The following is an 18,598-nucleotide window of genomic DNA, read 5'->3' as shown; positions in this document are numbered from 1 at the left end:
AAGATCAATATCAGGAGTGGAAGGTCAGTGTTTCCAAAAGAATAATTGCAGTTTTAAAAGCTGCTGCTTTCCAGCTCAAGGAAATAAGACAAGGGACTCCTCGCTTTACCAGAGTTACAAAAAAGTACTTTTGAAGGACTCCACTTTGTTTACTCCTGTTGACAGAGTTCTTTTGCCTGCTGAAACTTTTTTTCAGAGTGAAAACACAAGCATGACTAATAATGTAACGCTAATGGTGTAATGGTGTATTGCAGAGACCAGGCGTAGCCACAGAATATACAAACTTCAATAATTACTCCTGCTTCTGCTTTGTGACATGTCAAACTGACTTTAGCGCACAGATGTCAGGACGCACTATCTGCGTCTCAACGTCAGTCTAGCAGAATTTCATTTTTATTGCTTTGAAAGATAACTCTGAAAGAACACTGGCGTGTTGGGAAGAAACTGTTTCAGGATTGATTTCCGGGAGAGAAGCTTTTAGCATTCTGATCAGCCTTTTTAGTGCTCATTAATTAGACAATTAGACTGATTAAAGCAACATTATCTTCAACGCTGCAACAAATGCACCTTTGAAAACAGCTCCGGACAATAAGGGAACATGCTGAGACTTGAAATTACCAGACATTTACCCCAGGGGGAGTATTTCACCCCTGATTGGTAATGACAATATCTGAGCTTTGGCGCAATTACAGGCACAAAATTAAATAAACCAATGAATAAACGTTGCAAAAAGGTCCACGGGCCACCATTACAAACTCTAGATCCACACTTTAACATTAATCTCAGTTAGATTGGATATTCGTAATTATGGAAATTCTCTATACAAAGCTGACCGGGTTTAGTTGGTACTGAAGAACTCAGATTTCTCAGAACTTTCCCTCCATGTGTGTCTCTAACCAGACCTCCAGTGAAGTATGAGCTACTCTCAAGGTGAAGCGCGCAGCGCGAGGTTCTCCAGCCGAGCGTGCGTTGCCTCACTGTTGCACTGCGGTCCGCTGAGGCAGCTGTCAGCGTGAAGCTCTTATCTCTGCCTCCTCTATGATAACTCTGTCCTTGCATGGCCGATGAAAAGCTCTGGAAGAAGCTTCCCGCTTTGATTCGGAGGTGCTGACACTGAATCCTGACATTTACTGTTGATGTTTTATGTAGTTAAAGCTATTTCTTCTGTCGGGCTCCGTTACAGCTTCTCTGGAAATATCCTGACGTGAGATCACAGTCTCTGCGAAGGGCCTGTTATCCGCTGGAATACAATGAAAACATCACGAACCACAAAAGTGGAAGCAGAAATACACCCACACCGACCGCTCTGACGCCTCAGTTTCCCATGTAGGCTTTGGTTTTTTTGTGTGGAGCTTTGATAATCTCGCAACAGTCCCGACTCTACCTGGGTTGATTTTTGCAGCTACGTTCTTTAGCTTCGGTGCGACATGTTGCGCAGTGGCAGAATCATTGGTCCATACTTCAAAAGAGGAACCAGCAATGATCAATCGATTAATCAATCAATCACGCCGCTGAAAAATGGGTGAGTTCCATTATTACTGATGATCTTTGACAGCGAACAAAGACCAAACGTCCGCAACATAGCATTTTCTGGTTTCGCTCCTGGAGGTCAGATGATCCCGGCTTGGTTCTCAGCTGTGGCGGGGGGCCGGTGATGTGCTGCAGGCTGCGTACATCACCTCTCTCAGCAGGACCTGCGTTTGATGAACGTGTGGAAAGTCTTTGTAGACTCTTGCGCGGTGGGTGATGCAGGGCAGAGATCCTGGAATTTCAAACACCGACTGGAATAAAAGCAAACAAGCCAGCGGGAACAAACGGTCAGTTGATGCAGAATGAAGTCCTCCCTCCTTGTTTGATTCCCAACACCACCTTCCCACAACTTCTTAAATATCACTGCCCAATCAGCCATGGATTTTGTTTTCAGGCTGCTGAAAGATGGGAGAATTGGACTGCAGCGGCGTCCTGAGTGGAAAATGTTCCAGGGTCATTAATAACATAAAAAGTTGCAGGAATTTTCAGTTGGACCAGGAACCTTTATGCTGCTTCCCACAAGAACACAGTCCCTTCTGGGATTCGGGAACTCTAAAGCTGAGAAGAAGACAAAAATGACGCAGCATTGTGAGTGTATTTGATTTTCTTTAGTACTTTACATATAACAGGAAAATACAAGGGTTTGTTTTCAGTAGAATACAGGAAATTCATCAGTGCGCTGTACATTAATGTATTGTTGTGAGCGTGGCAGTAGAGCGGCGCCGTGCACGTCAGGGCACGGTTTTCCACGCAGGGAGGGGCAGAAAGGTACAATTCACGATGTTGAATTACATGTCATATGAAAACTACGCTTCTATTAGCAGCTCGAAGAAAATACAGAGTGAGCCACGTGTGCACCGTCACCAAAGCAGCATTACAAAGAAAGAAAATGCACGGAGGGAAGCAGGACGCTGTGGCAATGAGAAAAACTGAAATGGTAAATATATTTACATAGCGTACCACCGATTGGATGTAGAAAAGGAAATGAGCACAAAAAACCCCCATAGCTGCTATTAAAAATCTTCTTTTGTTAGAGTGTTGTGGTGGTGTTAGCCTGGCCATGCTAATGCTAAACAGACAGGTTCAGGTAAGAATCCTACATTCATCCTGAGAGTTTAAAGTCATGTCTGATGCACTCGCGCTCGTTAATAACCTGTTCCTCTTAAAGGGACGGGACACTCTGGCAATGTTCTTCATTGTCCATGCTCAGTTTGCATTTTCTTTTCTTAAAATCATGATAAAAAGCACTTTTAAGAGTACAGTGACGTTCACTCCCTCTGTAGGAGAAAAACAGGATTTTTTGACTTTACTGTCCCCCCCTTTTACTGTCCTCCCCCTTTAAGACAAATTCTGGACTGACTGATGTTACATTGATGATGATGATGACCTGGATGATTTCAACATGCAAAGAAACACTTTAAATCAGGAGTCGTCAATGTATCGCATCCATTAACGTGATAGAAGTGGTCAAAGGACAATAATGCATTTGAATGTAAATCAAGAAATAGGCCATTTTAAAAACTATTTATGGTCGGGCGATACTTTAGGAAGTGTTGTCTGAATCAAAGAGTTAGATCTGTCAGAGGTGTCAAGATAAGTCACGATTGGCCACAATGATCCTGATACAGAGTTCTTAAAAGACTGAGTGACCTTTCATATTGAGAGAGAGACATAGAGAGGGAGAGAGAGAGAGATAGTAACTAAAAATTCATCAGTCCAACAAAACCAAAAAAAACCCCGAGCCCTTAGATGCAGTGAAGGAAAGTGAGACGGAAACTAATTTTCCAGCTCTTGGTTGCTTTTAGGAGTCCTGGAAAAAAAACGACGCGTTTCATGAGAGATAAGAGTGAATGACATCACGGTTGAGGAGTGACCTGCTAGCAAACACGTTGACGCTAGCGCTGCCATCACTGCGCCTGTCTGAGGCGAAATTGAGTGTCACTCGTAACACAGAGCTGGAGCTCAACAACTTCTGTCTGCGCCCTCCTGACATGTGAACACACTGGAAAAAAAAGACCTATGCACCTAAAAGCGAGTGTTTCAGCTACAGCAGGTGGCTACGCCCGACACGCACAGCGTCGTGTAGAATTAACGTGTTTTTTCAGTGTTTGACGTCTACAGAGTACTTATAGCTGCTGTTTTTTTGTTTTACCAAAGGAACAAAGAAGTAAAGAAATAGAGTTTACGAGAAGGGAAATGAAGGATCAAATTAAAGTCCCAATGTTCCCCAGTTAGAGGTGATAGAAGCTTGTTAAGAAGCGAATGGTCACCACAGGGAACCGCACAAGACAAATAAATAAGTAAAACCAGCTGCTTCTGTCCTAGTGCGAGACGCTCGGGTATTTACATACGTGCCGTCGTCTGCATGTGTGTAGGCCTGACATGCGTGTGCAGCATGGTAACATACGTGTTTGTGCATGAATGGTTATATAATCACAGTACCAATATTCACAAATTTAGAAATCAAAGGGGAGGGGGGTGATTGTGCCTCATGATTCTCTTTCATGCAAAAGAACGTCGTTTCCTCACGACACACAAGCGCTTTTCTATTTATACGTCATGCTGAGAGCAGCTGCTGCATCATCAGGCCGCCGCCGCCGCCGCCACAGTCCTGGTACCAATCGCTTAAAATATCAACACTGGGGGGAAAAGGAGGAAGCGGATTTAAATTTGGATTTTGCCGTTTTTACTCCAATTTTTCCACGAATGTTCAAGAATCCTTTAATCGGTTCCAGACAGGATTTATTGGGCTGTATCTGCACTGATATCTATCAATATATTGATATTTGTCTCAACACGGCTTCACCGTCTCCGTGAGCACGTGCGCGCTGATATAGGAGGTGACCTGTGACCTTTTTCGAAATAAGGCATTTGATTTGTTGGGGAGGAAAAGTCGCAAATGTAGAAAACAACGACGATGAGTACAAATCATGGATGTGCCGCACCAACAACAACAACAACAATGAAGTTAAAAAGAACGACTCTTCCTACTTTGGCAAAAAACAAAACGAGTTCCGTAACGTAGCTTTCGTGAGAGTCTCGAGAGTTTTTGTTCACCGAAGGCCTCTTATGTTTGGAGTAGGTACAGTACTGCAGGATCCACCTGAGCCTCGTCCACAAGTCCCCCAAACAGAACCGGTGCTGCCGTGGGCTCAGCTTCGCAGCGTCCCCTCGAGCCAAGATTTACGGATTCCCCGAGAGTTTTGAGACCCTCTGGTCAAGTCTTTGGCTTCCCCGCCTGGTCTCCTCCCGTGTGAGCGAGTATGACGTTACAGCACTGTGCAAACTAAATAGAACACACCCTAACCAAAGCAACAGTTGGCCTTTTAGTCAGTGAATCGTTATCTTCACTTAGGTGAAAAAGAGAAAAATAGAAAGGAACATATCTTCAGAAAGCCCAGAAGGACGATCTCAGGCTATTTCTTTTATTCTGCGCATGTAATCGTGCAGTTCTTCTGGGTCTTGAAAGCCCATATCCTGGCAAACCCACTGAATGTCCTCCTCATCCGCTATGGGGATGGAGTTGTAGGGCAGCTCCTCGGTGGGGAGGGTGGTAAAGGTGGTGAACTTCACTCTCTTGCGCTTGGAGGTGGGCGAGCTGGCGTCCTCGCCGTTCTCCTTGGTGGAGCCACCGGAGCTGCCGTCACCCCGCCCGTGTACCTGGCTCTGCACGCTTGTCTGGGAACTCCCGCTGCTGTGGTGGTCCCCGTGGCAACAAGTCTGTACCCCCTCTAAAGGGTTGCCGGGGCTCTCCACCTGGTGTGGCGACAGCTCACACTGGGCCCTCAGAGGCTGACCGTTCCCCAGAAACACCCAGTGGTGGGAGTGATCCATGTTGGCCTGACCTTCTGGCGGGATCCTCTTGTGTCGATACTTCAGCACAAAGACAATGCAGTTGATGAGGAAGACCAGAATGGCCAGACAGAAGACCCCCAGCAGGGCGTACATGCCGATCTCAAGGTCGGTCATGTTGCGCCGCGAATGCACCAAGTCCTCTTCCTCCTCTTCGTCGCTCTCGGTCGGCAGCTCCTGGTTGCTGATAGTGGGGAAGTTGGTGTAGTCGATGGGAACGCTGGCAGGCTGCTCATTGGACGTTTCGTAAATTCTTCCACTGATGTTCGGATCAAACATCGGCCGCCTGGTGATCGGCGCCAGCTCCGTCTCGCTCTCCGTGGTCACCTCTTCTTCGGAGTCTTCCTCCGGGCCGAAGCGGACCTTGATGTAGACGGCGGCGGAGGCAATGACGCTTTTGCGTTTGGTCTTCTGGCACGTCTCACAGATGGTCATCTCCACACGTACCAGCTCACCAGCGCCCTCCCCTTCTGCCACCACCACGGGCCAGCGCTGCTGCGGCTCCTGGGACACCGACGCCACTTTGTCGTCCAGCGTGGAGGCGTTGAGGTTGTAGTCTTTGGGATCAAAGTAGGTCAGCGTGGCGGCCGTGTTGTCACTGAAAAGCATCCAGATGGACAAACTGGCCTCCTGCCGAAAGAGAAGAAGAAAGAGGCTTGGAGTTGAATACAAATAGACACAGTTCCAAGAAATTATAACACTTTGTTTTCACAGGTTTTAATGAATTTCCTGTTGCCAGAATAAAGCTACTAATGTTTGAATAAATGCAGAAAATCAATAAGACAGCACTTTTCATTTCGGCCACACTGACTGCATTAGGTTTTAAGCTGCAGAGACGCAGGTGCTGTCGTGGCGAAAGAAGAGCTGTGCCTTCGATTTAGAGGGAGACCTCGGTCCAGAACCCACAGCTACGCTAATCAGCAACACCAGCAATGAGCCTAAACGAGCTTTCTCTGAAGGCTCAGCCTGAGATACAGTGAGCAGCTACTGTGGTTCGGGACCATCACATCGACTAAGGACTCCATCAGGTTCTGGAGAACCTTAAGCCGTTTTCCCACCCGTCAAAACCCCATTTAAACTTGTTTGCTAGTGTGAGCGTATAAAAATCTTCACTTGGCCCTGGATGTTTAACCCTGCAGTTGACCCGCGTTTTCATCAGCTGATCGGCATCAGGACCCGATGCTGTAGAATCTCGTTGGAGGTTGAGAAACGACCTGGTCGATAACCAAACAGGAAACACCTTCATGGTTTCTTTTCACCCGCATGGAAATTTCCCCCCTTCTTAAGGTGCAACAATGGCACAATTCCAAGGTAGGAAAGCTCTTTTTTAATCCCTCTTGTTGCTTCTTGTTACATCAGGTACATCACGGCATTAATCACGTCACACCGTGAATGTCGCCAAATGCTAACTTCGTTTGCCCGCTGATGTTGACGTGAAAGAGGTACTAGTGTCGTCCCAAAGGATCTGGGGAGAAGATGGTTTAGTCCCGTGAAACCTCAAGTTGCTGAGTAGATCTTCTGGTATCATCTACAACTTTTGCCTGAAGAAATTGAGACATTTCTGAAACTCTGAGCCAAACATGGTCTTTCCTGCCTGTTTGACGATCAGACAGAAAAGACACAAGAAGCTGTTTAAACATTTTGGAATGTGATTGTTTGATGCTTCCTCCAAACCAACAACACAAGCCAAGGTCATATCAAAGAGCCCCCCCACTAAAGATGATCTAAACATCTCAGATCTTTCACAGTGTTGGTCATCAGGAGAAAATCCCACCAGAGCCGACTAAAGCTATGGACCCAGTCCAGCCCACTGATCTCAGCCAGAGCGTGTTCAGTAGCCTCAGCTCCTTCCAGACCTCAACAGACGGGTCGCTTCTGCATGAAAACACGGCGGCGACCACTGACGAAGGCTACAACAGACGGGCCCGTTTAAAAAAAAAAAAAACCTGTGAAGCTCCAACACAATCCAGGAGATGTTGTAACATCTGCAGGATGCTTACTAAAATAAACCAGACCGTCCCAGAAACAACGTAACCTTCTACGATTCCACATGACCCCCCTTAACAACCTGCTGACGATGAAAATACGAGGCAGGTTAAACCTCCTGCAGGCTCGTTTCCCAACCTTGCCGAGTTGTTGAAACTCTGCTCCATGAAACAGTTTCTGGCTCCTTCAGGGCAATAATCCCTTTGGCCTGACTGGGCTCATCGTTACGATGACGATCCACCACAAAATCTCTGTCATCTCAGCACGACCGAGGGAAGATGGGAGCTTTGATACGCATGATTTGAATAATGAATGGAATCTGGCATTTTGATGAGCCAACGCTGCTAAGACAAAGGCTGGCAGGAGCAAAGCCAAAAGAATAACCCTCTAAATATGCACCAAACGCAACATTTATGCTAACGCTGGATTTTTCTATGCCAGTAAAGCACCGGGGTAGTGAGGGTTGTTACATGTAGAGTTAATACAATACGGGAAATACATAAAATCAGACTAATCAAGCTACCTGACTGATTTTACCACTTTCTGTGATTTGTGCTTTACGGTATTGGGCACACATTTGGATGTAAACTGCACATAAACAGCTTGGATCATAAAATATGTATAAAAGCAGTCCCTGGGAAGAAAATAATACGAGACATTTGCAGCCAGTTGTGTTGCACTAAAACTATCCATATTCACAAATACCCTACCGCGCTCCTCCTTTGAGCCGTAACAGTAAATTGTGCCAGGTTGAGGAGGACAGGGAAGTTTGTCAAAGGGAAGAGAGAGAGAGATGTGATGAGACCTTGATCGTCCAACTATCCCCATCCAAACTTTATGCACTCATTCGTTTCTGCAGTAATGGAGAGCAGTTACAAAGTTTTCCTGCAAAACAGATTCAAATGGCTTGAAATGGCTCCAAGAGTCCTGCCCTAGCTTCGCCGGCAGAGGAATTGGCTGCCTTTTACGGCCCGGCCTTGGAGAGCACTCAGGACAATACATTACAGTAATTAAATTTCAAGGTGGCCAAGAAGCAGAAAGCAAGAGAAATTGCAATTTAATGTTGGCTTCTGTGAGAGGACTGATGTTTGATGGGCTTGTCATAGCATTTTTAGCCACCTTGAGGCCAGCGAAAGGGCTCATACATGTTGGCATCTCTGTCTTTTTGCAGACTTTCACTGATCTACACCCCCAACGACAACAACTAATGACTGATATCGACTCTGCTAGGCAAAAACAATGGCTGAAGGAATTAAGCCGAAGGGGCAAAACAGTTTTGGCTAGCACGTTTTGTTCTGCTAAGCTAATCTTATTTTAAGAAGAGGTATCTAACTTTGGATTTACGTCATGTCTCAGCAGAAGAACAAGACAAATTCAAAACCTATTACACAATCCTTCTGCTATACTGAGACTTTTTAGCACCGGTGGGACGCATCTATATTTTTACATAGAATTGAATAAAAGCCCACAGGATGATAAACGACCGACCTTTAAACGAGCCAGTTTGTTAATTATTATTATTGAAGTAATGAATAACCCCCCCCACCCCAAAAAAAGGCATCCACCTGAGAATCTGCCTTTGATGGCTTCAATTTCATTAGCTGTAAATGAATCAAGCTAGCTCCTACGTTTGCAGACTAAGGTCACAGGAAGCTGGCGGCCGCTCACAAACATCTTGAAAAGTAAAATCAAGACCTCAGAAATTTCAGAGCGTGCCAGGAGTTAGTGCTTCGTCTGCAGCCGGCGATAAGACGCCAGCGAGGATGCTTATTACCGCGCTGGAGCCGCCTTTATCCAGCGTCCTTGTTAACAATTCCGGCCGCAGCTTAAAAGATTTAGTCTTTACATCATTTTAGAACTCTGAAGTGAAACTATGGGCTGCCAGTGAAGGGATTTGCAGATAAACTTAATTTTAGCACAAATAAATTCAATTTGAGGGGGCTGCTGACCCTTCCGATCAGATGTGCTGCCTTTTTCTAGTTTCATTTACTCTCTTCACTTTGAGTGATGAGGTTCTCTCTTCAAGTATCACGACCCTTTTTCCCTGAGATGATCTCCAGATGTTCCTGTGAGCTGCTTCTAAAGAGGCCTCAGCTCATGTGGAAACCGATCACTTCCTCTCTGTCAGGCAGCCTCTGGTGGACGAGCAGCTGATCCGCCTGGGTGGGCTTCATCCCCCCTCACTGTAGGCTGATCAGAACCACTGTTCTCTCCTCTCTCCATATTCATGAACACTGGCCCCCTGTGTGTCTCAGTCTCACACACTAACATGTGTAAGTTACAGAGTTTGGTCGCTGCAGATTTACGCGCAGCTGTTTGACCTGAAACTGGTCAATAAAAAAACTAAACGAACAGCACAAACTGGGCTAATGGTGCCGTCCGTCACCTGCTGACCCCCCCACCACCTTTTTAATGCCGAGAGCGATCAATATGGAGCAGTTTTGGCAATGAAACACAAACATAACCAATGAAACTCTAAAAAGTGAGGAAGGACTGATGGACCCTCCTCTTAAGGACCTGAGCGATGCTAAGAAACAGGACAGGATTTCGCCGTTTCCCTGATCAATCCGGCTCATCGCGCCACACTCTACCTGTTTGGGGGCAGTCAGGGTCTGGACTCCGGTCGCCTTGGCCACGATTGTGTGGCTGTTGCCGGGGCTGGGATGCAGGGTCAGGGTCAAGCCAGAGATGGCGCTGACGCGCATCTCCGTGATGGAAACCTTGTCGTCCGTGACCGAGAACGCCGATTCTCCCAACACCGCGTCCATGGCCAGTGGGGACTCCACCTGCGGAGACAAGAGCGGGTTTTCTTTTTATTTTATCGCTCCGCCACATGACAGAGGGGTGCCGTTTAAGGAGAACAACTTTATTGTCTTTCTGAAGCTCATAAAAGCCGTGACAGGCCAATTTCAGACTGAAGTGCTTGGTGCTAGTGTTTGTTCCACTGGACGTGCGTGTCAATACCTCTCAGTCAGTCACAGAGTACCAACGCACAAAAAGATAGAAGCCATCAGACAACAGGCGGCGGCGGCGGCCGCTGTTAACGGAGGCACTTCGCTCCCATCAAAGTGACATCACAGCCGAAGCCCGTCTCGCCTCCTCCGCCAGGTTTTTGTGAGGGAGCCTGAACCCGTTTCACAGAGCGACCTGCGATCAGCCGGGACTTGAACAAAGCGAAGCGGCGTCGCCTCGATGGAGAAACATCTTTCACCTTCATCTTCAGCATTTTACGACATCCAACCGGGCCAGAGCCGTCCAGGGTTCGGCGCTCAGAGAGGCCGGGCCTATCGCATCGCGGCTAAAGCCTTGAAACAGCAAGTCAACATCTCTGACTTTGTGGCTTCGTATTCTTGTTTTTCAATCCACTTCATGATGCCAGGAGAGCCGCAAATAAATCCTTTTATTCGAAACCGCCGTCCCGCTGATGATTTCTGCGCCGCTTTGTCAGAAAAGGATTTTTTTCACCTCATTCTGGGCTCAGTTTCTCATGATTTGGTGCACTACTTTGTCATCTAACCTGCCACAGTGATGCAATTCATTTTGGGCCAAATCATCCCCAGAAAGAGAAGCATCTGCAGGTGTCTGATCTTTTTTTTTTTTTTTGGAGATCCTACAGTTCCAGTTGTGTTCAGAATCTGAAATCCCCTCATTAAAGCAGAAACACTCAATCTTCAGAATGCAGAAGCCTGCCAATCGTTTCATTAAAGCCTCTGTAGCTCTTAGATTTGAAGTGAATATTCTGTCTACAGACAGCTAATCTGTCAGTCTTGAAGATTCGGCCATGTTTAGCGGCTGAAATTACAGCTTTTTCTGTCTCACCACCTTAATTCCAGAGACTTGATGACTCTCTGGCTTCTATGTAACCTGTTCAGGGAATCTTATTTTGATGTAATCTCAAACCGAGCTCTGAAAGAAACTCACATCTATTTCACAAATTATAGTGATTCACAGCAAAACGCAGCTCAAAAGGCACAAGCAAAAATGAAGAGAGCGTTCACCTTCAACCATTAAACCATTAGAGCTGTGAATTATCAGTTAAACACCACTGTTGTTTTTCCACATAATTCAGCGCGGCAACATAAAAATGGGTAAAAGCTTTGTTGAAATGTGTATTTTTCTTTAAGGTAAACGTTAGCTTTGGGCGAACAGATGTCACCTCAACAGAAATTATTTAAGGAGTCGTGGTTCTTACAATTCAATAATAAAAGAAAACAGGTGCCGTCCTGTTTTTGCAAAGCTAACTGAGCAAGCTACTGTAACACAAGCTAACACCAATGGCAGCACAGATGGGAATTGAGGCTAAAACTATTAGCAAAGGACACGTTAACATAACAATTAAAAGCTGGATAAACTATATCCTGAGTGGGTTTGATCTTCTTTAGTTTCATAGGCTCCAAAAAACAAATAAATAAACACATTAACCAGGATTTTGTTATTGTTTATGCTGTTTCAACACAGCTATTGCAGTTTGAATTCTCACCAACAGGCGTCACCAAATGTGACACAATGGACCAGAAAGGTTTGTTGAACCCTTCCAATCATTAACTGGTTTAAAACAGGTGCAAATAAAGAATATTTAAAACCAAGTGAGATGTTAAATGGATTGAATTCAATCGAAACCACTTCAACATTAAAATAGAAATAAGCCAAAAAAAGTCTCTGCACTGCTCTTCTGATCCTCTCGATCTATACTCTGACATTCAATTTTGACTTGAAATGGAATCATTTATGCTACGTTTGCACTGCTGCATCTTCTCATTTATGATGCTTCACTGGAAGCAATAATCTGAGACAGAGAGATGGGAGGAAGGGGGGAGAGAGAGATGGGAGAGAGAAAGAGAAGGAGAGAGAGATAGGAGAGCGAGATTCCTGAAACTTTGATTTCCGTGTTTCCACTGAAGGGTCATTTGGACACGAGCTTCAAAATCCTCCCCAAATTCGCCGAAAGGAAAAAAAACCTTTTCGCAGAATTTAAGAGGTTTTTCCTTATGTTTCCATTTACCAATTTTTTTTGTTTTGTGCCATGTAGATTTTGCACATTTCCAAGGCTGATGGAAACCCAGATACAGAGGGACGGACGGACGGACGGACACAGACAGAGAGGAAGAGAAGTGGTGGACCCCCCCTCTGCAGATACTGCGCCATTGCATCACTGTTTAGAAGCTACGACGATAAAATTCTTGAAAACTTCACAAACAGAAACGAAGCTGCTCTCGCGAGCGCTTGAAGGCGAAGCGCAGCAGAGAATCAGTCGGGTTCCACGTGCACGTTGTTCTGAGGTGATGGATTAATGTGCCAGAAACAAGTCACGCTTCATATGCAGTCACACACACACACACACACACACACACACACACACACACACACACACACACACAGAGACAGACACACACACACACACGGTAAAGATTTGAGGTTTTCATGGGGGCATTTTGAAGGACCTGATTTTTTCTGATCCAACAGAAACGTTTGCATCAGCTGGAATGTGAATATTTTTTCTGCAGATCACTGTTGGAGCGGGGTCGGCTCACACTCATTTTTAAAAATCGTGAGGGAGAAGCCAACAAAAGCCAGCTTCGGAATCGGGAAGCCAGCCGAGGTCAGGCGGAGTTCTCCTCCGCCAGTGAACACTTTTACTTCTCATCGATTTTCATCTGTTTCACCTGATATTTTCACAGGCCAATTAAAGTGACCAAAAACCAACCAAACGTTATGGAAATCAATGCCGGCAAATATGTTCAAATGTCAAAAAAAACCTTTCAGAGAAACACGACTTCCATCGATCGTCTCTGCTGAAAAATTCAAAAGACCACGGCAACGAGGCGGGAGCTGAGGACACGCGCTTGTCCTTTAGCTGTCTGGGACAAAATGACAAAAAGCTGAGCACAAAACAAAATATCATCAGCCCTTGAAGCTCTCCTCAACTTATGAAGCTGCTGCGTCACAAAGACACAGAGACAAGAAGACACAGAGACAAGAAGAAAGAGAGACAAGAAGACAGAGATAAGAAGACACGTTAGTGATCGAACTAGTGGGGAGTAAATTCAAACTGGTGTCATCAGTCCATGACCTCATTTCACTGGTGTTTCAGCAAACAGGATCAATGATGAGGAAGCAATCAGCAGACTGACACACACACACACACACACACACACACACACACACAGACACACTCACACACACACACACACACACACACAGGCTCATATTACCCAGATGCCACAGCAGATTATTTCCTCCTGTTTGACGCTACAGTGGTGGCGCTTCTGCGGGATTTCAGGTGAGGGTTCCTTCATGCACGCTGGAGAACTTGGACTGAAATACACCTGAGGGAACCACAGTTCGTCTCCAAGGCAACGGAGCAAACAAGAACACTCTGGACTCTTTAATTTCAGGCGGTCAGAGCAACAATGAAGAACGACTGAACTTGTTTCACGTGAGCTACCAGCACAGCAGTCAGGATCAGGATGGGGAACATCTGACGTGTCCAATGACATCTTTCCCTCAATAATCCAACGTGTAATATGATAGACTGATGACAGTTCCTGCAATTAAAGAGCCACCACGGCGGAGGTAGGACGTGTTGGCTCGCCGTCAGAGAGAGACGGCTTTGCTGACCTCACTGGCAGAAGCCTTTGATGAAATCTACAACATCTGATCTGGTTTATTTCTAGTAAATCTGGTGTGGAGCCGTCGAGGGAGCCCTTAGCTCGCGCGAGGAGGCGCGCGGCTGCATTTTGCATTTCCTCTGTTGCTGTATAATTAATTGCCTAGAAAATCAGCGGGAAGGTGCGAGAGGAGATCCGAGGCGGTGTGATCACTTTACTCTCGTTGTGTCTTACATCTGTATTTCATCAGTTTGGCCTCCTGGAAGTGAAGCGCTGGTGTGTTTTCCTGAAAGAGGCAGGAAGAGACGTCTTGTTCTTCGTCGGCGTTAATTACGCTGATGGAAGCGGGATGAAAAACGAACGTTACTGCTGCAAGGAGGCAGATGGAGCTTGGAGGAGCTACATTTACAGCTGACCCTGAAATATGAAGCATTGTTTGATCTACAGACTCCTCCGGACTAATAACCGGGCAGCGCCCACAGTTTAGTTCCTTCATCTCATGGTTCCTTCTGATTCTCTCGTCGCAAATTAGGCAAAACTTACAAATAAGTTGGGTTAAGATAAGAGAAGTTTCATAGGTTACCTTTTCTTCGTTAAAATTCAGTTTGCAGTCCAAGTCCAGTAAAGATGGCTCCCCGTGTCTCCGCTTCCTCTCACATGCCTGGCAACATTCAACAGCAGCGAGCCGTGACCTGTGACCCCGTGACCTTTGACCCCGTGACCTTTGACCTGATGCTATCGGCTGACAGCAGCTCGGGACATTTCCTGGCTACGACTCCTCTCCAATACAAATCAAGGCTAAAATAATTGACCAGATTATTGATCAGATAAATCAGCACCTCATCAGTCTCTATTTTCAACTTCATTTATCTGAACGTTATTTATTGTTTGTCACAAACCAGATTGTCTCCTGTGCTTTACAGAAACCCCTGAGCTAGGTGCATTTGCGCACCTTTGGAGTGTTGTCTTCCTGGTGACGGTCCAGGATTCTGCAGATTTACATCTTCAGAGCAGAGTGAATGTTTTGTGGAGATTAATGATAATCTCCTATCAGAGAAAGTGGCGTGAATTCCACCCGAGTCTCAGCAGGAAGCAGATTTTGTCCTGTATTCTCTGATTAAGCCTCCCAGCGCCCACCAGGTTTGGGGAATCTTTAAACAATCGAGGTCCAGCCTATAAAAAGGTCTCCTTAACGGTTCAACTGTGTGACAGCTGCGCCGCTGAACTGTTTTTTTCTTTCAGTTTATACATATACTAATAAAAAAAATCGTGGTAAGGTTCAAAGTCAAGCATCGGATTGTCAAAAGAAAGGCAGAAATATTATGAAGTGGACAAAAGATGCTACTTTTATTCATATTCATGAGCTGCAGGACAATTTGAAAGCATCGCCCAAGTCTCAAAGACGGCCATTGTTGAGCACCAGACTGCTCGTTTCCAGAAAAATCAACATAATAATTCCACTGTCGAGAGTAAAATTGACTCTGCGAAATGGAAATCTCCCACTGGAACTTCTCCTCCACGTGCTCCGGCAGCCAGGGATAAAGCAAGCGGATCCTGCAGAGATCTCATTTCGGCTTTAAAATGAAACCCGCAAAGGACGAGAGCGCGTCTGAGTGGAGGTTTATTCCAGCCTCAGTAGATCAGAGTGACCGGCGATCGCACAGTAATGATGTCACGCTGGTATCTGTGAGACAGATCCATCACCGGGATCTGTAATAAAGCCGTTCCACTGATCATCTCTGGGCCTTATATTTATTTATTTATTTATTTACCATTTGTGGGTGTCAGTGTGGCACATTACATCTGCTGGTAAATTGATGTCTAATTATTCATACCCTTCAGCAGATTGCAGATGATCTATTACTCATTTAACATGATGGATCGCCGACTTCTATCTTTCTCCCCAATTTTGCCAACATCAACGCATCCATCAGGCTGCTATTATTGTCCCCTGTCAGGCTCAAACTGTGATGTTTCACGGCGATCAAAACTCTCATCAGCCATTACGTCCCGCAGCCCCCCCATAAATGACCGGCGACAGCCTCCGTAAATCACTGCTGGGAAGGGGGGGCATCGTTGGACGGAGGTTTCTGAAGCCGTCCCCGCTGACACATTTAGATACGCTTCACGTCGGCGGCCGTTTGGACCTTTTAAGAGCCGCGTTTTTGCCGACAGAGCTTTCAGTTTTACAGCAGCTGATCGGTTTTAAACAAAGGAGCTCGGGAAAAGCTGCCGTAGGACGGAAGAGCGATCCAAGTGCTCCAGCTTCATCCAGACACACGTCGGTTTCATCATAAACCACTTCCCATAGAGTCAGCTTACCTTCAGTACTGTGGATCCCAGTTCCAGGCCCACTAGGATGGTTCTGTCCACCAGCTCTGCTATTCTGGGGTCAGCCACTTTCAGGAAGTCTTGGACCAGGTCTGTGACGTCCACCTGCCAGTCGGGGCCCAGCATGGTGATGACCTGATCGGTGCCCTCGGTGGAGGTGGTGTGGAACTGGGTCAGCACCTTGACCAGCGCCCGCTGGTACTGCAGGGTGCATCCGCGGCTCACGCGGCGCTCCTCGTCCTCGTCGTCTGCGTCGCTGTCCCTGGTGCTCCTGGGATGGACAGAAGAGAGGATGATTGAAGGACAACTGGATTTTTTAAAAACAATGTAGCATTTCCAGCTGTTTTAATCCACATGAGCAGGATCTTCTTCAGATATCGGTGCTTTCAACACATTTGAAGCATGACTATGAGCTTCTCCACCCTTTTATTTATACACCTGTCAACCATGTAAATTAGCAACACATTCACTTTTGATGCCTCAATATTAGCTTTGATGCTAAAGAGCCACTTTATTTTCCCGCAGGGTGCCTCCATCAAAGCCCTGGATCATCATGTGTGACTCTATTTTGTCTGTTTTTATCCAGAAATAAAAAATGAACAGATGACAAATGCACTGAACCACCCTGATGGACCCTGTAATCAGGAGTTTATAATGCTGTGAAGAGAAACCGCGGTTGTACAGGGATGGATTAAGTTTGTCCACTCCAGGCTACCGTAGAAAGAACATTCTAGGAGCCACGGAGGGGGACGCACCCCAAAAGTAACAATATCTTCAGTGAATGAAAACCGACGCTGGTTAGGCTGTTTTACCCTAAAATATCCCCATAATAATTGGAATCTTCCGAGTCTCCAAGTTTCTTCTTCTTATCATGAAATAGAACACTAGCACAATTCCACGTCTCACTTTGTGCCATCTGATCTCTGCAGCTTCCACTGATGAGGACTTTGGCACCGGTGATCACACATCCACCGCGCCGCCGCAATGGAGTGACGAAGAGGAAACGGGCGCCGGTGCCAGCGGGCTGGGACGCCACAGGCAGCAAAAAGCAGAGATTTTGGACTCTTACCATCATGATTTCCCAGCAGCCCCTGGGCAACGTGGATAAACGAGCCAGGTGCATCCATCCTCCAAGCGCAATCTGCTTGACAACAAGATGCACGACGTACCCGGCATCCCTCAGCAGGCCTGACAATTTGCCAGTTCTCACTTAAAAAGCGCTCTTGCACTTAATATTCGCTGAGAGTGAGCGATGTGAGCGGCGTGAGATGGAGCAGCGCCGGTGTAGCTCATGGCCGCCGTCAGGAAGGTTAATGTCCCCAAATAAAAGAAAAGCTCCAAAACTGACAGCCCTGACCACCAAAGGACTGAACTACTGAGGCTAAAGAGGAAAGTGACACAACTGAAGCAGAGTTTAGGACGTTTGTTTTGGAGTTAAGCTGCTTGTGGGTTTCCATTATTTAACATTGTTGCTTTCCTGGTGAAACATTCTAAAAAATATCTAATGAACTGTTGGTGTAATAATTGTTTTAAGAGTCAGACCATCCATCCATCCATCCATCCATCCATCCATCCATCCATCCATCCATCCATCCATCCATCCATCCATCCCCAAAAGGTCAAAGGTCATAAGAGGTCCCTGTTTTCACTCGGAGCACCTTTATGGTCTCAGTTCGCATCTAACTCTGCTCAAGAAGATCATTATCCTCTTAAAATGTCTGGTTTCCATGACGCTAAATTGGGGAATTGAACTGAATTGACTTTAAAAGGTAGGGACATGTGGAGCCACTGTTCGAGAGCATCAGTCACTGCGGCGCAGAGCGCATTAGTGCTGGCTGCATGTGTGCACTCTGTAAAACAATAACAAGGAGCGTCATCAAGACCAGCAATGAGCTGTGGCGCAGAAGCGAACCGGCCGCTCTGGAAACCAGCTGGCTGCTGGTGCACTGCAGCAATCCTGCACGTGCAGCCTGCTCCAATACCAACTCAAAGTTTGGGGCGTATAGGACAGGACACGTAAGGAAAATATTAAACGAGCGAGTTTCCAAACTAAGAAAGAGCGCTGTTTACACGGCAGCAGAATCACGCGGCAGCAGCACACGTGCACCATCGGCGCAGAAACACGAGATCCGTCGGTTTTCGCGGATTTGCCTCTCTTTTCTGGCAAAATGACCAAAAACGGTTTCCTCTTAATTTGAGGGTGAACTAACTGGATAATTCACTCTAATCACATTTATAGGACAGTAAATGAATGGAATGGTGCAGACTGCATCCTTCTCCGTAGTATTAAT

The 18,598-nt window shown here is 46.2% G+C and overlaps 1 protein-coding gene across 1 annotated transcript in view; it reads right to left on the bottom strand.

Annotated features, from left to right (window-relative positions):
* Positions 1–2,111: 2,111 nt before the first annotated feature.
* tmem132e (transmembrane protein 132E) overlaps positions 2,112–18,598 on the bottom strand; it is a 188,510-nt gene continuing 172,023 nt past the window's right edge. Inside the window, 3 exon segments of the mRNA XM_029848435.1 lie at positions 2,112–6,012; positions 9,960–10,154; positions 16,299–16,578. Of these exon segments, the coding sequence (XP_029704295.1) occupies positions 4,942–6,012; positions 9,960–10,154; positions 16,299–16,578 (1,546 nt within the window). The 3' untranslated portion in view covers positions 2,112–4,941.

The sequence above is a fragment of the Takifugu rubripes genome, chromosome 15, assembly GCF_901000725.2.
Source record: "Takifugu rubripes chromosome 15, fTakRub1.2, whole genome shotgun sequence".
Classification (NCBI taxonomy): domain Eukaryota; kingdom Metazoa; phylum Chordata; class Actinopteri; order Tetraodontiformes; family Tetraodontidae; genus Takifugu; species Takifugu rubripes.
Note: the sequence above shows the minus strand (reverse complement) of the source record. Positions and strands in the feature narration are given on the sequence as shown.